The sequence below is a fragment of the Hetaerina americana genome, unplaced genomic scaffold (assembly GCF_022747635.1).
Source record: "Hetaerina americana unplaced genomic scaffold, ioHetAmer1.1.p SCAF_10, whole genome shotgun sequence".
NCBI classification, from domain to species: Eukaryota; Metazoa; Arthropoda; class Insecta; order Odonata; family Calopterygidae; genus Hetaerina; species Hetaerina americana.
Window position 1 is genome coordinate 39,270,275 of NW_027286070.1, and position 21,277 is coordinate 39,291,551.

Below are 21,277 nucleotides of genomic sequence, written 5' to 3' on the forward strand. Positions count from 1 at the left end.
CAGAATTTCAATTTGCTTTCATGTTCGGCGTGCCACGCTAGCTGAAACTGGCTAAGCAAAAGAGCTGAGTTGTACATCTAAGATTGGGGCAGGATCTGACGGGAACGCGGATCTTTGCAGGAGTGAAAAGTGAACTTTGGGAATAGAGATTGCCATAGATCTTGAAAGGAAGAGAATCGTAAAGAGAAAAGAAGGGAAAAGTTCCAGCTGTATCCCTTCATCTGCCTCAAAGCACCTCCTTCTTTCAAATACTACGTGTATCATCACTCGAAGAGATTTGCAGGACCATAGGACTGTCATACGTTATACTCTAAAAACACAGTAGGTAAGTCTGGATCTGGCAGTGAGAGCTGAAGAATTTTGTGATGAAATCATGCATACTATACAAATTTACTGGGTGTTAACAAGTTTCTTTCGTGATGATCAAACAGCAGAGAGGAGAGCAACAGAGATGCCGGGATCGATGTGGAGGAAGAGACCGGGGAATCAGTGAGCAAAGCCGGACGCAAAAGTGTGTTCAGATATCCGAGCAACCTCGTTTTTTTGGATTGGGAGTGTTCCGAAGAAAAAAATTTCCCCATGTTTAAATATTAGGGTGGATTACTAACTTGGTGATAAATAGACGCAATATTTTAAGAGAGCTCGAGGCGCTATTGGAAGCAACTTGAGATGATTTTCACAATCACTACCTGAAATCATAATATACCCTAAATGTTTACATACCTTCCAAAATATGATCATCTTGAAAAGGTAACTTAGTTTGGTGGTGCGGCGTGTTATCTCTTGACGTTGGAGAAGGCTGCGGAGTAATTTGCCGGGACAGGTAAGGAAATGACGCGAGGAGCCCCGCTTACAATTAGTTTCAGGAGACCGAATTAGGACGATGATGAAGATAACAGCGATACAAGCCTGTACAGGAATTAAAAATGAGTTGGAACCCAAGTACATGTCCCCTCCAAATCACCTCGACTTCCCCATTTCCCATTTATCCCGCCTCACCCCTTGCTAGGAAAAAATCATTTCCCCCTTCCTTTTATCCCTCAATACCCCTCGACATTTTTCCTCAAGGGATAAATCCAATGTATAAGTACTTCAACTTCTAGTGACGGGGCTTTCTCCTAACCTAATCTGGCTACCCAATAACTCTCAGCTCGCATCTTTCTCACGCCTTCCAAAGGGCATCTGAAACATATTATGGATACAAAAATAAAAACGATACCTACACCTAAGTTACACATTGAGACTACCCAAAGACGTAAATATATGAATTTTGACGTTTCCCTATAATAAACTTAGATTAAACTTGCCGTATATAGTTAACTCATTAAGAAAAGTGCAATAATTACATTCTAGTAACCATATACTGTACCGAAAAGAGTTTGATTTATATGCAAGTACCTGGAAAACTGGTGTTCAAGTATTTTCATTATTTATCTCTCATAAATAGTTTCTGATGAAGTTTCCTTTGGAATAAGAAATATTATTTCCCGATTTTTGACTTCAATAGAGAATTTGCATGATATAAATATTCAACTTAAGTCCATACGGACAGCGATATCTGCAAAGCCCAGGAACTTGTTTCTCAATTTACTTTTTATATTTCATCCATTTAGTTTTAAAAGGATGATAAACATCAAACGCATGCGACTTCAACTCAGCGACTTCGTCTTCTACTTATTTATAGGGGTGTGCGCTCGCTCAGTTCGTTGTACAAACCCCAACTAATTCCTGCAACAGTTGAGGAAATACGCATGCCCGACTGTCACCACTCCATGCGCCTAACTGGAACGGCGCAGTGGATAGAGCACTAGATATCTCTAGTGAACTACACTAGAATGTATAAACTTATCTTCGTGTTATTTCTATGGTAATTTATGAATATATCGTTGAGCTTATTAGTTGATTCCAAATTAACCGAAATGATCTATAATTTAATTCCTTTCTTAAGGTTATTATCTGTTTCCTTTTGAAGTTTTTCATTGAAAAACATGAGTGTTGATAAATGATACCTGCAGAAGCCCAAGGCTGGAGAACATTATCACTAAGTCTCTGAATATTACTTCTTACTTTTCAGCTCCTACCTCGTCACCCAATCGAATGATATGCATCTTTTTAGTCCCTGAATGAGCACGGCCTTCAAACCTTTCGAGATTCCGCATTTGATTTTTACAAGCATTGCTTCCTAATGTACGAGGGTTGCTATTTATATTTTCCGCCAAATAATGAAAAGAATTATTTTCAGCCTAATAGTGGCTTTATTGTTTTTCGAAGTATTCTCCATGATAACCAATACACTTTTACATGCGCTCGGACCAATTTTCGCATTACTTTTTCCACTCCAATTGAGGTACCTCCAAAACATGGTTTTCAAATGCATCAACGGTATCTTCAGGGGCCGAAAAACGTTGGCCATACAATTTTTTCCTGATAAACGGGTAGAAAAAGAAGTCATTTGGTTCTAAATCAGGGCTGTACGGAGGATGACCCATCAATTCGACGTTTTGGCCAGTCAAATAGGTAGTTGTGCCAGCCGATCTGTCAGAGCTTGCATTGTCATGATGAAGAATGATACGTCGCTGCCGCTTGTTTTTCCGTATTTTACCAAGCACTTCTGGCAAACAAATGCTCGTGTACCATTCAGAGTTCATGGTTCTACGTTGCTCTAATGGTAGGGTTGCCACATGTCCAGTTATTCCGAAGAAGTAGGGGTCATTTGCGTCGATGAGATTCGTGCACGAATTACTTTCGTCGGATTTGACTCGTCTTGGAAGACCCATACTGTAGATTGCTGTTTTGTTTTGGGCTCATACGCATATGCCCGAGATTCGTCACCTCTGTGTAGACGTTATACGTACGTAGCTTTCTATGCACCGCGATTATATTTGTCGAGCATTTCTTTGCACCAATTGTCACGAGCATATTTTTGAGTTTTTGTTAAATTATGCGGGATCCAATCCGAACAAATTTTTTTCACAGCTAAATGTTCATGTAACATCTTATTGATGATCGTCATACTAATCCCCGAGGATGCCTCAATCTCACGATAAGTCACATGACGATCTTTCTTTACTAATTCTTACTCATCATCAATGTTTTCTGGCACAGGAACTGATTTTGGACGACCTTCACGACTTTCGTCGCTGAGCCAGCGGCGGTCATGATGGAATTCGTTATGCCAGCGTTTTACGGTGGCTACGGATGGGGCTTCATCGCCAAAAGGAGAAGGAAGTGGATCGATGCACTCCTGTCTTGATAATTCACGTCATAAGTCGTTAAAAAATCATCGCACGAAAGTGTTCACGAGTTAACTCCCATTTTTTCGCTGAGACAAAATTTTCAAGTCACTGTAAACAACACAAGTTATGATCAAACGAAAAAATTTCCTGAAAGAAGTTAGGGTTTAAAGAGGCAAACTTCCAGATGGAAACGTTAAATGGCGCCTAAAGCCCATAGTGTTTGTCAAGGCTCAAAGTAAAAATAGTAACTCTTGTAGTGGACGCAGCCTGTTCAAGTAGGCACTAAAACTTACCATTGTTATCTCTAGTGGAAGGTTTTTAATTTATACGGGCGACACACGAGTAACGTCACGATACGGCCAACCTTACTCCTACCGTAGATGTACGTAAGCTCGTAATTCAATGAATGGGAAGGCGCACCGTGACCTTCTGCCTAAAAAGGTCAGGGGCACATCTTGCATTCACTTAAGGACATCCCCAACCTCCCTGAATGTGTCAATCACCAGAATAAATGCGTTCAATGCTGGACAGGACATTCCTCTCATGTGCTGTCAGGAATAGACGACCGTATAGGAAGGGGACGTTTCCGTGAAATTGGGAAAGTGAAAGTGAAAACCTGGAGGTATACAATGAAATTTGTTTTCTTATGCTAAGAAAGAAAACATTTCATAACCTTAAAACGGAAGTGGAGCAATTAATGCACATTCTTCATAAAGCTTTTTATGTCGGCGCACTATTTATTTGGAAAATTAATTTGGAATCTCGGTTGAGTTGGCAAAACAGTTGTATTGTCTGTGAGATAATTAATACAGCCGGTCGATAATTGAAGACGTGTCTTTGTTTACGTTTGCAGCGATAACAACCACTCCAACACAGCAGAGGCTTATGTGCATGATTTGAAGCGAGTCATGGACCTGAAAAATTACCAAGTCTTACAGAACACTTCCAAGATATCGCAGCAGTCGAATATGTCATTAGTATCGAATGAAAATTTAAGAGTTTTTCGCGTTAGCGAAAGATAATGGAATGGAGCAATATAAAATGGCATAAATTCTCTCAGCCATGGTTCCACTAAACTAAATATACCAAGCCTGGTCCTATGCGCCAAATCCTCCACGTGCCAGGTCCCTCTCAAAATACTGATTAAGCTACAGTTAAATATTCTAAATCATTTGCAAAGCAAAATAGAAGATAAATGATGGAAAAATTTGCTGTTTGATGATGGCGCGTGAGCACTACGGAGTCTTTTATGACCGTGCCTTTGAGAGTTGAATCCCAAATGATTAACAGAGTAGAGGACAATTTACCACAATGCTGACCTAGAACTATAAATGCTAACCACAGCACCGTCCTTCATTCATTTAAATATATCACCACTATTTCCCTAAATGATCCCTTCGCCGGGTTGTTAACCATATTTCCTTTCTTTTGTTCTCCTTAGGCTTCGGACAGGCTTTTCCGAGAGGAGCGATTGCCGCGAGGAATACAACCACCGGCGCCCCGGTCGCCCCTTCTGGACCAGGCACCCCACACCGTCGCCACCTCAACATGCCAGGTCGTCCTTGGAGGGAGGGAGAGGACGAGGGGGTCGGGAGATGACCCCCGACCAGGAGGACGGGGGAGGAGAAGCCAAGCGACGCCCCGCGGCAGCCAAGCCCTCGTGTGGGGCATGCCACGCCAATCTCCCTGCCCCGGCGAGAGGGAAAGGGAGAGGACAGGTGTCACCGACAGAAAGGAACGCGAGGTGACCATTGCCGCTGACATCAGTCACCTTGGTGCGTGGCCCATCCCTCCCCATCGCTCAGCGAACCCCTTCAGGAGACCCGAGGGTGGAGAGAGAGAGAGCGGGGGGTCGTGGAAGAAGAGGGACGACACGACGGTACTGTTTCTGGGGATAGAATCGTCACATTGCCTGCTCGCCTCGCTAGAGTACCTATTTTTCACTCACGGGTGGAAGGAAATGGCCTCTTTCGGAAATATTGTGCGATTTTACTCTTCTCTGCTGCTCGTTGAGTGCATTTACCGGTAACGCGGTCTCTTTGAATTCTTCCATATTTTACAATACGCGCTTATCTTTGAAGAGTTGGGGGTGCTTTCGTAACCATAATCCAGCGAGCTTTCCTGCATCGCAATGGGACAGTCGCTCGAATATTGTGATAAAATTCATCCTCTAGAAGAGTCAAGAGCTTTGGCACGAAATTACTTTGGCCAAGATAATTGAAAAATACTGATTATCAGCGAATATGAGTTACGTCTTTTCAACAAAAACTAGGCGATCCCTTAACACTGAAAAAGGGCACATAGGGTAAAAGGGTAGATCGGATGGACATATTCAGTCTCTTGCTAGCCAGAGAAATCATTTCAATATTCAACCTCCTGAGAAGGATGCAGTATAAAAAGACAGTTTTAACTGATTCATAGTTTATGAAATGGGAAATAAGTACACCTTCCAGTCTGAGTCAAAAATATAAATAAGAATTCAAAAATCATTCATAAGAATATCTCAGTGAATTAACTCGCCCGAGGACATATCACAATTTCCGGCGGAATATGCGCATTAAGTATAACGCCGAGGAACAATGGGATCCAATTATGGCCTTATCTGAAACGGGTACATCCTGAAGTGAAAAGTAATGGTCCCATAAAACAAATATGGGATCAGAAAGATTTGAGAGCCTATGACAGTGGGGTGAAGAGTTACTGTGTGATACAAATTAAGCAGAAACGGTAACGAGAGGGGATGAAACTTCGATTGAACATCTACTCACGTAAGGAATGAATTTCCTGGAGTCAAGTAGGAAGTTATTACCCAAGTATCTTTGATCAAAGCGACGATGTTATATAACTTACCCACACCTTCAGTTTCCAATCTTTTCCCATTAAAGGACTGAGGAATGAGCACCCAAGGGAGCATTACCACCAGAACATGCATCCGTCAATTGCGCCGTTGATGACTGACCTAGCACCTGGGCACCGCATGAGCGAGTCAGATGACCCCTCATGCTTTCTTTGTCTTACTCCTTTTCCAGCTGATAAAAAGGTAGCCGGGGGTCCTTTTCAAGTCATCATCAAGTTTCCTAATGACAATCCCGCCAATATAATCACCGAAGAACAAATTTCACTGCCTAAGCCGCACGATGTGGGCGCATTTTCCCCTCGTGGCGCTTGCTGTCAATGTCATCTCTCAGCCTGAAGTAAAAGTAACCCTCCCCCGGAGGAGAAAAAGGCGTGCTTTGTGCTTTATTGTCCAATCCGTTAAAGTTAACATAAATCATTATATTTGACGGTGAAATAGTAAAATAATTTTTAAGAGTACTTATAACCAAAGCCAAGCATTATTGACAGGTTTTTATTGGAGCAATATTAAGTGGGTCCCTCAATGCAATATACATGACGGACGATTTTACCGTTGCTAAAATCAACTGACAATAATGCATGGCTTCAAATTCATTGGTGCCTGTATGCGACTTTGACGTTATAATAAATATTTATCCTGTTAAATTTCCGTGATGAAAATCACGTGATCGTCTTTTATTTAACTACCTCCGCCTAAGTTTCATTTGGGTTACTAGGAGCGTGAAATAACTTGGTTTACTATGGTTTTTAAACTAACTCTCCTGCAAGCAGTGCTCGTTTTAGTTGAATGATTAATGAAATATTTCAAAGTCAATAATTCTTAATACCTTTTTGACAGAATAACCGCTTATGATATGTCGTCATTCGAATAAATACCAATATTGGGAAAACATTTTCAACTATTAGTACCTCTATTAAAATTATGCAAAAAGTAATGGGTGTTGCTTCTCCATAAAATGGGGTTTCTATATGTAAGTATTTTCTATGTAAAACGATGAAAAACTTCAAAACTTATTTCGAACCAAATTCTGCGTTCTAATGAGAACTGGGTGAAATCACATCACTGAGTCACCTTAAAAAATGTAATGCCCAGTAAAGCTCTTCAATGTCAAATATATCAAAGAGAGTATGAATCAAATCAGGTATTACTCTTCAACCCGAAATTTTGTAAGGAGCAAATACGTACCTTCTTAATAAAAGAACCATTTGTCAAGATCATTTTCAAGGACCTAGAAAATGACACTCGATGTCGAAACCATGGTTGGTAAAATTAAGTGTGAAAGTATACCATGTAATTTTAACTAATCACAAGGAATAAATACCTGGTTTACATAAACCATTATCTAAATCCTAAGTAAAGGTTTCCTGATAATATTTCGATTCAGGTGATATCATTATCTAAGGATTTAAATACCTGGTTTACATAAACCATTATCTAAATCCTAAGTAATGGTTTCCTGATAATATTTTGATTCAGGTGATATCATTATCTAAGGATTAACCTCGTATTTGGATGTTCCTAGTTACTTCCGCGGTTATTCACTCTTTAATTCCAGCTTTACCTAAATTGGCCCGAGGTTGCTAGAGCATGAAATCAATCCTGTCCGGCGTGATGAGGAGGAACAGAATTGCATCATTAAAAAACCACATCTTTTACTCCACACTTAAATGTAATATACAAAGCTTACCCACCATCATCATGTAAACTAATAGTAGTTCACCCAGTATACTAGTTCCACGCCTAGGCGTCGAAACGCGCGTTGTATATTGCATTAAAAAATAAGTGGATAGTATTAAATGGATTCTTCATTTATAGATGTTACTAGTCTCGCGAATTCACTGCCACGATCAATAATTTTAGTCGTGATGATGATTTTATAAATGCTGCAGGAAGGAGGCAATCCTGACATTTCCCATGTTGTGGCCCACTTAATGCGTCAAATTAAGTCTGTAACCCTTTCAGCGTACACTTGTAGAAGTATAGTAGTAGAATACTGGCCGCAGTCTTCTGTAATTAACCTTTGATTTAGTGGATCGCAGCTAAGTTTCAGCGAATCAAGGCTGAACTTATCTAATTCAACTTAATTGCAAATAAGCATATTAAGTCAACCTGATAAAAGTTCACAAATATTTTTAATTAAATCCCAAATCAGAAAACAAAGCAGTGTGGATCAACATCAATACAACATCTAGAAAGTGAGAAAGAACCGTTCAAGCTCCTGGCAAGTGAGTAACATTTACGTACCTTGCTGAACTGCCCCAGGACATATTTCAAGATGGCGAGCGGCGCTTCCTCCAACAGTTTCTCCAGAGCACTGAGGTGAGTGCACTTCTGTAGAATCATCTTCAGGCTGTGCTTCGACTTCTGCTTCAAATCCTCAGAACTGGACTTAGAACAATACAGCTGCGGGAAAATGGAACATTTTTACGGAAATAAAAAATTCTGCATACTCATAGAATCAGTATAAACTATAATGAAATCTACATTTATTGTAATATTTTTAATTCAATTTTTTATTTATTATATTCGTACAGAACAGGCGTCACATTGAAAGGATTTGACGATAATTTTTACCTGGTCTGGTTTTATTACTTAGACTCAGGTCTAAATTTTTTCTTGTCAATGAGTTCGACGTGGTAGTAATTATTATTAAGTAATCTACTGGTTAAGGTAGGTTTTGGATGGATACAACTACCAAATAACTATCTCCTAACAAAACACAATACAGAATTCTACTCTACATCAAATCCCTCTTCATCTCTGTGAACTTACTTCCTCCCTTCATCCCGTCCAATATCCCTATCCTGTTCCTGCCCTTTCCTCGTTTGCCTAACATTCTCCCATTTATTACAGTCTTCAACATCCCACTGCCGATCAATACGCCCTTCATCCATTTTTCTGCCTCCTTATGATTTCTCCCAATAAACCCCTCCCCCCGCGCAGCATACCTAGCACTTCCTCATATAGTAGTAGTATTTAGGGGGGGCAACCGACAGCTGAGGCCGTTTGCGCCATTAGGGATGGACAGGAAAGGATGAAGGGTGGAGAGAAACCCGGCGTCGGCATTAGCCTACTCTTTACGAAAGGCACCAAGGAGTCCGACGGCGTACTCACTCAAAGTGCCTTCCACAAAGCACCTTAAGTGGAGATCGAGATACCACTGGAAAATATTCAACACCGCCGGGATTTGAACACGGGGCCTCTGGGTGGGAAGCCATTACGGTATACACCGCAACATCGCGATTCCCCTCACTTCCTCATATGTTTTCCTTTCCATCCATTTCCCCTTCTCCGTTCTTCTTCACACGCACATTTCAAGAGCCTTCAATATACTTCCGTCATCCTGGTTCAGTGATCACGTTTCCGCTCCGTACTCTCTACACATAATATCAAAGTTTTCACGAGTCTTTTCTTAATATCCTTACTGAACGTCCCTGTCATCAACTCCCTCCTCCTTTTGAAAGCCTCTTTTCCTAACGCAATTCTTCTCCTTACGTCCCTGCTACTTTGACCATGTTGGTCCAAAACACTTCCGAGATGCGTGAACTCTTCTACCTCGTCTAGTTTTTGACCTCCTATTTTAATGTTTCACTTAGCCTTTCTCTCTCCGGAAAATCTCATTACCTTTGCTTTATTACCTTTAATCCAATCCCATATCTATCGCACTGAATTTCCAATTCACTCAGCAATGCTTGTAATCCTTTGGCTGACTGACAAACTAGAGCTTGGCCAGCATTACCACTTGGACCACATCCGCATACCTAACTAATTTTATGAATTTCCCATGCACATTCATTCCAATGTCTAGTTCTTCCCATGCCTCTTTAATCATTTCCTCCACATATACGTTGACCAGTACCGGTGACAATGGACAACCCTACATTACACCTCTTCCTAACACCGCCCATCCGGACTATCCGTTCCCCAATCGCACCTGAACAATCTGAGACTGTACAGGTTGTGGATTAGCCTCCTGTCCCTCCCATCTATTCCTATTTTCTGCAATATACTCTTTAGTTATCCCCAATTCAATCTAGCGAACGCCTTTTCGAAATTTACGAAACGGGCGATTACGTCCTGATTGTATTCTATATTCCTCACAATTAGTGATCTAACTCATCGTCGAGTATGCCTGGACCTAAGCTATGTTATTCTACGTCATATTCTCTTTCTATGTCTAACCTTGTTGGCCTAAGTTGTTTACCATATATAAAGTTCTTCTATATATTCCTTCCATCTCTCTTGGATCTTGTCTGTTTCAACTATTATCTTACCCGACTTATCTCTAATTGTTAGCACAGATTTTTCCTTCTAATTTCGCGATAGTGATTTAACCTTGATGTATAGTGCACCAATATCACCCCTCTTCTGCAAACTTTCCATATCCTCACACTGCGCCTTCCACCATGCTTCTTTTGCTTTATTTGTTGCCCGCCTCAATTTATTGTTTAACTCTTTGTACTTCCTTCTGCCTAGCTCTCTGTTTACACTCTTCCAATTTCTTCTCTCATCCATCTTTCCAATCATCTCATCCGCGATCCTAGTCCTTTCTAATCGAAGTTCCAATTCTAACTTATGTGGTCTTCTTCTTCTGCGTCTTCTGCCCTGCTGCTGATGATTTTCCTTTGCAATGGTTTCGGCAGATAATGACCGCGGAAGCCTTGCCTCTCGCAGCCGGGCACGATACACGGCCGATAGACCCGAATCCCGTAGTTGCCAGGAATGAAATTCTCTATATGGCCCATCATTGTATTCTTAGGAATAATAATTGAGATGGTTTACTGTTGCCTTCCTCAATAGGGTTTCAATGTGACACCATTACCTCACTGGGGTCAGACGCCTTTGCAGCCGCCTCGCTGAGGAACAGACGCTGCGCGGACTACCTTCCGTCTGGCTCTTAATCTTTGACCATGGGTGACCCTACCAGGAGCAATTATCATTGCTCCCACCAGCACAGCTCTAGGGGTCATCGGAACGCACAAGCCCTTCCACCATGCCAAGATTGTAGTCCATGGTAGAGTAGTTGCTCGTATATCATTCATATTAAACTGAGCTGCTTAACCAATGAGGGAGAGGCTTAAGGGTTAGGGATGGTTCGGTGGCTAATGCACTGGCTTAAAAACCAGAAGGCCCCAGTTGGAATCCCGGAATTTTCGAATCCGGGAGGCGGCAGATTTTGTCAGTAGAATCCCGATCCCTGCTACAGGTGTTTTGTGGAGATCACTTTATGTGAGTACGTTGTCCGTCGAATGGGACGTTACACTGTGGACCCCTTGGCGTCTCTTATTAGGAGTTGTCTAATGCCCACGACGGGTTTCTCACCACCCTTACCCAATACCCACTCATCCCTAGTGGCGGAAATGACCTCAACTATCGGTTGTCTCCCCTATTAACTACTACTTCAAGAGGTTTAATATGAATCATACAGGCAGTTCAGTTATACTATCAGTAACACGTTCAGCAAGACGGAGGAGAACGACCAGAGATAAGCTACGAATTATTATCTAAAATCATGGAGAAGGCATACTAAATATCGTGAATTCCGTGCAATATAGGGGTTCAGCTCGTGACAATTTGAATTAGTTAAGCATTCAGCTCTTTACGCTGCATTGAACTTTTCCATCCCCCCATATTGTCACGCAACTTGAGGCACCGTAACTTACCTTCACCATTTTTGAGAAAACATTGGCCAAGGCGGCCGCTTTGGCATGTTCCGAGCTGTGTTTACCAATTTGACCAATAGACCACACAGTGGCCGCCAGAATGTGATCCTCCTCCTCTTCACAGAGCGAAGCCGCCAGCTGGTGCATTCCCTATTCAATAAAAAAATACGTTTAACCCAGAGCTAAGAGGATATATCTCTTCCAGCTCTATCATAAGAGAGTAGCTCTAACCTTATACTCAAATCTGAAAGCAGGGTAACAACATAATCGATTATTACTAATTATGTAATACATAAGAAAACAAGGGTAAGAAAAGAACTTTGGCCATATTGGTATCTTCGAGATATCATATCCAGCATTTAGATATTCTATAAAGATCATTATACTCTATTTTCAGAATTTTTCGCTCGTTCAATGTACGCATATCTCTGATGTTTTACATCAACTCTTTGCCTTTTCGAGATGATGTCAAAACAGAGTTTCGTCGCATATCATTCTCCTTAAGTCCAATAGCATTACGTTAGTAATATCAATGCTTTTTGAGGAAAAAATGCACTTTTTCGCGCATGTCGTAGATTCTCTCCAGAAATATTTATTTCCATCAGACTTTAGTTAGACATCTGATCCATGTTACGGGTGACTATTAGTCGGGATAATTCTTCTAAAATGGCTCATGAGTACGGGTTTCGAAATTACCGAAGGTTATATTGTGATTACGGCAACTAACAGGCTCTGAAAAAACATTCTGTCCCATAATTAATATGCAAAATATTGCCGAAACAAATGAATGGGAGACATTTATAGAGATGATATAAGTAGTCTTGAATTTCTATTGAGTATCGGCAACAATCAAAATTTACTATCATATTGTAACTTATCCATTTTTTAGTAAATTAAAAAAATTACATCACTAATGTATTAACCCACCCATCACTTTTCTTCCTATAAAAAATAATGCCATGCCAGGTACGAAACCATATTCGATAACTTGTGAAATAAATAGCGGAAGGGCTGTTAATAATCTGATTTTATCATTAAAAACTAATATGATCTGCACGCACAATTCACGGAGTACTATAGAAACAATCCATAAGCGGGTGTGCAAATTAAATGCCAAAATGTATGAATCTATCGTCAGATATTATACTTTTGCTCAAGTTCCGACAGCTTAGTATCGAGAGAAGTAAATTCTTCATTCTTGAAAATTTCGCTTAAAGCAAATATTCAATTCCACGGAAAAGTTTGCGCAAATTACTATGATGTACCCTAGAGAGCCAAGCCCCCCTCCAAGATATCAATTAACGTAGCTTAACGGCTCTCATAATTTCATGTATATAACTTAAAATCAAGTCATCGGAATAAAACTTCAAAATTACCACCATATTCTTAAAGAATAAACAGCATTTAAGAAAATTTCTGGGGTCGAATCCAAGTTTTGATACAACGAATATTTATTTTGCCGACTGTTTTCCTGCACAAAAGACGTCCTTTTCTACTAATGGTGTTAAATATTTTGGGAATACAATATCCCCTGGTGTCAATAAAATGTTTCACTTGAGATCAGGACACTTTTCCCTAAATCGTCTTACCGAAAAGGTTCTTTCACACGGATAACCTATTATCCCACTGTAACTTTTCCATGCACTAAACAGATCGCGTAATACAATTTGGCCATCTTACCACACGAGCAAATTATTATTACGCAATGCTGGAGACACTATTTTACGAGGTGTAGGCGGGCTACTCTGCAAGGACATGGAAAGAAGTAACCACACGATGCTGCGATATCTGCGGGTTTGAGGAAGCAGCGAAGAAAAATTCAAGTACCCTGGCCAACTTAAAGGAAAAATTACCGCGTGGTTCGCTTATGTGAATAGGTGAAATACATGACAATATTTCTGAAGATACTTATTTAGCATCTGAGTTTGAAAACTTTCCTTACGTATTTTATCGGCTTTGCAGTCTCCTATTTCCTAAATTTTTCAGCCCAATGTATGAGTCCTTAATGCTTCAACTTATTACCAAGGGTAGTTTTGATGAAATCAATCTTATCGACTAAATATTACAGCTGCAACGTCACGTGCGAAACGGAGCATGAAACTTCTTCCCCATCCTCGCTTATTCCTTTGATTCTCATCAATCATACTCTCTGTAACTCTTTCAAGTTTTTCTTGTACAAGATGGCATTCAAATTAGAGTATATTTATGAAAATTCATGTGAAGCACAAAACATTTTGCGGAGCCAAGACGCACCCGCCGGATGCCTTGCAGATGATATATATAAAACCATCTCCGCTACCGAACCTTATAAGATAATTTCAGACTTTCGCTTAAAATGAAGGTTTTATATCTCTTGGCTGTTCTGTTGGTACCCTTTCACGGTCCATCGAAGATTTCAGTTCCAGTCGCACAGCAATGGCAGTATAATTACACCCATTTCGCCCACAAATCATGATTCAATAAATGAGCAATCCCAGGCAGTTTTTCTTTCTGCATGAAGTTTTCTCGGGTCTTCCACCGGTTTACGGATTTCAAGTTGGTCGATGTTCGAGTCGAGACGATGGCCTGACCTGGTGGAAGACCTGAGAAAACTTCATAAAGCTGATGCGCCGGGAAAGCAACAGATCATAGTTTTTCTTTCGTTTCACATATTGTTGAATTACCTTGGCGCTGATGATGACAGATGCAAGTTGGTCTTTCTGTGCGCCAATATAGCCGAGGGCCATTATGGCAGGTAGCCTAGTCGATTCTTTGGTTTTCTCTAGCATGTTTACTAAGGCTGCTACTCCGCCGGAATTCGTCACAAACTCTGCTAACTGTTCGAGGAAATAAAAAAATTAATTCGCACGTTCTCCTTCACTAGAGGGCGTGCATGCACAACGCTCGTGAAATCGTATTATGCGCAGACTATTTAAAAGACATGAAGACAGGATGAGGTGCGTAGAACTGAAAAGGGAGTCATGTGGGGTAAATAAGAGAAAGCTCAGCGATACCTAGTATATATGAGTGGTTAGGGACCGTTTAAACCCCATTTTTACTGGTAGTTACCTTTATAATAGTCAAATTCAAATCAATGCGGCGATGGTAACTTTTTAACGCACTCATCCACTAATATGCATTAAAATGCAGAATTTTCAAAGAGTAAAAATCATTCACTTTGACCGAGATGTTCCCATTCCCGGTCAAGGCGAATGTTTTTTGCGCTTTGAAAATTCTGCATTTATATAACTCACCAAATATGTTAGATTCTTAAATTAAGAAAATAATTAAACCATTTTTACAATACAAATTTTCAAGAAAACCTACACATCAACTAAAAATTAATTTTATTTGAGATGTGATTAGATATTATAAAAGCAAACGCTGAATAGAGCACATTTACGTTTTCAAGTGAAGTGTTGTCAAAATAACCACCTGCGGTAACATGAATTTGTGACTACTACAACCTTATGAGAGGCATTGAAAGAAATAAGTTTGAGATGGAGACTCGAATCGCCAACATCCGAGAATTTGTTCAACGCATCAGAATCGAGGCAATTGGCAGAGTTGCACATTCTACCTGACCTTTGCACTAACCTCGGTTGAGTGCTTTACCACCTCCCTCACGAGGATGGCCGCGTGCTTCCTGGTCAAATCGTCCGTGTGCGCCGTCTGGGTTAGCACCTCCGGGAAAAGTTCTGCCTCCACTATGAGCTCTGCCAAGTCCGGGCTGTGTTTGGCGATTTCTGACAATGCCATAAAGGCCTGTCGCTACAATAAACAAAGTAGAATGCTTGGAGACACAAAGGATAGTTCGCAGGTACACAACTTTGGGACTCCAATATTTATTAAACTACATTCAAAATTTTTAAAAGACCAATGTTATCAGCATCATTAGCACTATCTCTCGGAAATAAGCGGAAAACGATAGATAAATAAACGTCATTTTTCGGGGGAAATTGAGACCATAAGGACTGACAGGACAAGATCAGTGTCATGCCCGGTTCAGGCAATCATCTATTTACGGTGCACTAACACTATCATCATGATCTATGTATTAACATGGAATCAAAAGAACGTAAACGTGTTCAATAGGCAAATCCAAAAAAAAAACAACTAGACCTTTAATGCGTGAACTGTGTGCAACACTTACTAGTATTTCGTGTTGACCAGGAATAGTTTCATACAATTCCTTAAATAATATTTATGATAAAAACAAAGTCATAGATAAACAAAAGTGGGATGCGTTTTAATTGAAATCATGTATATTTTTAGCATTATTAATTTCCAAAATACATGTGCTAGAAGGAGAGATGAACATCGCCTCAAATACGTGATTCACCTGCTCAATATATTCCGAAAATATAATTCATACGTATAATTACTCCTAAGAAGCTTGTGTGGTCCTGAAAGGGTTAGGGCACGCAATGAATATATATGCTTTTATAGATTTACAACAACTTTTACACAAAACAACCAGATTATCAAAAGTCTACACACAATCATAATTCATAGTTCAGAAGTTGATAAGAGGGCATTAAAACACTAATGGCTTAAAAGTAATTAGGTCATCTTCCTTTGTGCGTTTTAAATCAAGAAGGCAAAGTAATAGGTTAACTAAGGAGAAAATATGCGTTAGGCAAATGGTCTTTCATAGGGAGGAGGAAATTGATTACAGGGACGTTGAGTAAGGATGTTAACAGAAGGCTGGTTAAAAATTTGATGTGGAGTGTGGTATTGTGCGCATGGAATCATGGTCTTTGAAACAAGGTTTTAGGTGTATAATGGAGACTTGACGGACGTGGATATGGAGAAAGATGTGAAAGGTAAAATGGACAGTAAAGGAAAAAAACGAAGAAGTACAAGAAATTGTGGGGGAGGAGAGAGGATTTTTGGTAGAAATCCAAAGTAGGCAGGAATTGTGGATGCCGAGCATTTTTATTGAGAATGGAATGTTGAAGGCTATCCGTTCTCCACTCTATCATCTAGGGGAGAACGTAGAACGAGAAGGATAAGCAATTTGGACGGAATGAGAAGTGGATATTATGAGAAATTAAAGAAGGGACCATTGTAGCGTGGGGTTTCAGGTTATGTATTATTAGATGAAGCTAAGAAATGTAGCGATACTCAGTCTGTACCAATTCAAAGTCTACCTTAAACAGTAGAATATCAAGCATAGGAAAAAATAAGTATATATACACTAACCAAGGGTAGCCAATTCTAAGATTAGGTTTTGAGTAAATGAGGTAACAGGTACTGAGGCTCTTACCGAGACTTACGACGTGCCAAATTCGCCCATTCAAGTTTAGGGTATTATCTGCAAATGTATTTCATTTCACTACGCCTCCAGCTGTTTCCCAAAAAAAGTCTGAACTTAATAAAGAATGCTTATGCTACAATTTGGGAAATGTTTGAATCATCCAGGTCATTGGGATCTGAACCCGGGTCCTACTACTCTCGTCTGTTAGGTCACCATGCCACCCACAGGCAATGAATATCAATTAATATTTATTATCGTACATTTTCAAGAACTTGGTCAGTAAAATTTTAATTCAATGACTTGAACTACCCTCGACTACATTACATACGACATCAACCTTTTGTTCAACTGAAAACACCCAGAAAGAATCGTGGCATTCTTAGCTCTTGTCTGTAGTGATAAGATGGCAGGAAATTGTGTTCTAAAAAGTTATAGAAATAAGTGAACTTGCATTCTCATTGATAGGTAGTAAAATTAAAATTAGCAAGCAAATATTAAATTAATTCTTTGCTTGTAGGAATATGCTCATATTACATTCATACGCGCCGGTATTAAATAGCTCCAGTCACGCACCACCTTCCACAATAAAAGTACCATGAAATTATACAAAACTCACCTTGAGTCTAAAATCAGGGTTTTTTGCGCACATAGCTAGACATGGCACAGCGGCAGCGTCCACGCACGCCTGAGCCAGATCCATCGAATGGCGGCATATGGCACATACTGCGGCTGCCGCCGCTGCCTTAAGGCTCAACTCGGGCTCGCGAAGGCACACCATTAGCATAGGTACGGCCGCTGAAAAGCAAGTGGCGAAAAAAATATTTCTTAATTAGCCTAAACTCTGGCTAATTTGTGGCCTCTATAATTGCGATGTCATCTCGATTGTCAATAAAGGGCGAGGGTAATAAATAACTGGAAAGCAAATATATTTTTCCACCGTTTGTAATTTGACTTGCCAGGCATGGACACAAAGTTTCCTTCATTATGTAAATGATGCTGATTTCGGTGCTTTAAATATAGTTTTGGCTTAAGTATTAGCTTTAGTGGCTGAGAGTATTAGTCTCATAGGAACAAAATACCAGGATATTTCTTTCATATAAAATGCATGCCACAAAGTAAAAACTTCCATTTTTCCTATAGAGTAAAGGGATACGTTTTATAATTTGGTAACTTAAGGAAGAGATGCGGTGCGGCAATTTAATTACACTCGTAAAAGGTCCGTAATCAAAAATAAAATCAACCTCAGGAAAAGGAATATTATGCGGTAGCATTTTCTTAATCTTCACAGATAAGATAGGGTTGCTCGACCAAAAACACGAGGATACAACGTTTTAGAGGCATCATTAACCGGGTAACAGGGGCACCGAAAAGTTAATATTTTCCACTAAATTTTGATTCGGTTACCATTTACTAATGCTACTCATTACGCACCTACCTCTAGTTGGGTCTGATAACGTATTTCATTAAAAGGAAAACAACGCTGGAATGCGGAAATTATTTGATTGCAGATGCAAAAATACAAAAACATTTTAAACCCCAGAGCTAAGCGGTCTGGTTAAATATTCGCAAATTATATTTTAAATAGCTACATCTTAGGCGTTTGAGTTCATGCCGGCGGATATTAAAGGAAAAATCGAATGGTAAAGTTAAATAACCATGATAGAACTGCATGGCTAAGTGTATTGTGACATGAGTAAAACCAGTCAAATTGTACATTCATATAAAACTCACATCTGAAACTTCTTTTACTACCCATGCAACATTATCCTTGAACTCGTTCCCCATTCAGAACAATGCATCATATGCAAAATATGAAATTATATGCAACATTAATACTAATATTACTACTAATAAAAACTGGCTAAGGTAGGTTTTGGATGTACACAAATACTAAATTATTCACTGGTCTCTCCAAACAAAACAACTCAACATCCTACTCTTCAACAAGCCCCTCTTCATTTCCGTTTACTCCCTTCCTCCCTTCATTCCGTCCACACACTTTATTAAATGTTACTGGTATTCAAAATTATTGAGTGGGCAACTCAATTGCTTTTTAAGGTTTGGTTCTTCGTTTTATTCTACAAAATTAGAACAATTATAATAACTACGAATAGAAGAAGAATCAAATGACGATTATTTCCCAAGGCATAATGTTATATTTTATACTCGTATTTATTTAAGGACCAAAAAAATCACAAGCTAATGACGTCTTCGGAACTTTACATGATTGTGACGCGTATTTCTCATAACATGAATAATTATTTCTAAGAATATGATTTCAGGCGCCATCAGTGAAATTAGATTCAAACATTGGAATTTGAAACTTAATTGACAACTATTCCCAAATACTTATTTCAAGATATCCCTGACTTCCAAAAGAATTCTGATGTGATCATTTTTACGATAGTAATCATAGTCGCCAGATCGATTCAGCGCTCTGGAAACTCTACCGAGAACTATCATTCCTATGTACTTATATATTCAAAGTTATCAAAGAGTGATTAACTAAAATTCTCGTTTGCAGTAACTGCAGAAGTAGACTCTAGAAATTAAATATTATTGTAGTGGAAAAGATACCAAATTAAGTACTAGAAAAGTATATTGCATTGATGTATCAAACAGACAAAATATATGAAAACCATAAGTACTTCTAGGAGACGCCGAAATGTAGGTAAGGGCTAAACTTATTTCCTAAACAAATATTCCACTAAATATGATTAATCACAAGCTCTACCATCAAAAGTAATCAAGAAAAGGTATGAATTCTTACAGAAGCTAGGAAGACTGCGAGATAGGTTAATTTTAATTTAACGTCTTTACCTACAAACTTTTCCTTTGATTTTACGGATTTGATTCTTCAGAAAATTCGGTCAATGTTATCTAAATATATTGATGAGGGTTTCATATTGCAGGGGAATATTTGGAGTCTCACGCTCCACCCAGTAAGTGCATTTCCTTAAATAGCTTTCAATTAATTACCTGCATCAAATACAGCTTTTGCCAATGGCAATGAGTGCTTGGCAATATATTCAGCTGCCCAGCAGGAAGCTTCTCTCACTTTGGGGTCAAAGTCTTCTAAGCACAAAATAACTGATTCTATTACTCCACGCTGGACCAGCTGCTCTGCTAATTCAGAAGAATGGTGACTTATTGAACGCAGTACAAAGAGAGCAGCTCTTTTGTATTCTTTCTGGAAAAATGAACGAATGAAATAACATTCGATTAAAAGAATTAAGATAGATATGATTTAGACAGCTGTAATGTACTAAAATATGAACATCATCTTGATTGCTTCACAAAAATCAAAGTCTTGCTTTTACTTCAGGATGCACACATACCACATTACATCAATATACTTTCCAGAAATCAACCCCATATCTTCAGTGGGTCTCAAATGCACTTTTGATTTAATACTAATTCTCATGAAAATTTAAATACTGAAACTAACACTCTTACAGTTTAGATTGCTGAGAAGTGGAAGTATTATATTTTCGCTCAGTAGTTCCTTAGCAATCTTTTCATTTTGCGCAGCCATACGACCCAATGCTATGGCTGCAGTGTACCGGATTGATGGCACCATATCTGTTACAAGGGGTCGCAGGTTTTCCAAAACCCTTCCACTGTAGAGATATGGGACATTTATAGGTCGGGATGACATATCTGCAATGCGGTTGACGTAATCCCTTCTGGCTTGCTCGTACACGGCATTCACTACAAATACAAATAATCATTAATGGCAATTATGTCAACATTCAGTCGTACAGTTTCACACATAAGTTTACCTACGTGCCTCGTTCAATTGTTTTTTGTGCCATGATTAAAACTCTTAATTCAGATCTGAAGTAGAAAAAAATATACTAGACCATCGCTGGAATATTTACTCGCATAATAGTTCCTGTTTACACTTGTCGTTCACAAGTAGTGATACCATGGTTACCTAGTGTTGTTAATTTAAAATGGTTTAAACAAACCATTCGTCGATCATAAAATCAACTGTAATATAAAAAAGACATTGCAAGTAAATTATTCAGTTGCTTAATATTGCAATTCTTTCACATATAAATAAGATATAATGCAGTTCTGTTACTGCGATACACTAACTTGCTAATCACTCATAAGCTAATAAGCAATGGCATACATTTCTATGTTTGTGTTAGTTTGACTTTCTACCAAAAGTCCATATTTTCTAATCAACGATTTTCAAAACACGCGTAATTTATAAAGAGTAGTTTGTTTGAAATAACTAATAATAATTTATTCTCACCAGGCGATCAGGATACAA

At 39.3% G+C, this 21,277-nt stretch overlaps 2 protein-coding genes across 2 annotated transcripts in view; one reads left to right on the top strand and one right to left on the bottom strand.

Moving 5' to 3' along the window:
- LOC139698968 (uncharacterized) overlaps positions 1 to 6,737 on the top strand; it is a 90,795-nt gene extending 84,058 nt beyond the window's left edge. The window contains exon 3 of the mRNA XM_071597966.1: positions 4,678 to 6,737. Within this exon, the coding sequence (XP_071454067.1) occupies positions 4,678 to 5,265 (588 nt within the window). The 3' untranslated portion in view covers positions 5,266 to 6,737. The remainder of the gene's footprint in view (positions 1 to 4,677) is intronic.
- The window catches only part of LOC139700310 (sperm-associated antigen 6-like), a 156,808-nt gene extending 135,882 nt beyond the window's left edge, over positions 1 to 20,926 (bottom strand). Inside the window, exons 1-8 of the mRNA XM_071598950.1 lie at positions 20,899 to 20,926; positions 20,444 to 20,706; positions 19,975 to 20,185; positions 17,612 to 17,790; positions 15,333 to 15,506; positions 14,420 to 14,572; positions 11,757 to 11,906; positions 8,338 to 8,496 (exon numbers count right to left, since the gene is read on the bottom strand). Of these exons, the coding sequence (XP_071455051.1) occupies positions 8,338 to 8,496; positions 11,757 to 11,906; positions 14,420 to 14,572; positions 15,333 to 15,506; positions 17,612 to 17,790; positions 19,975 to 20,185; positions 20,444 to 20,706; positions 20,899 to 20,926 (1,317 nt within the window). The remainder of the gene's footprint in view (positions 1 to 8,337; positions 8,497 to 11,756; positions 11,907 to 14,419; positions 14,573 to 15,332; positions 15,507 to 17,611; positions 17,791 to 19,974; positions 20,186 to 20,443; positions 20,707 to 20,898) is intronic.
- Between the last annotated feature and the right edge of the window lie 351 nt (positions 20,927 to 21,277).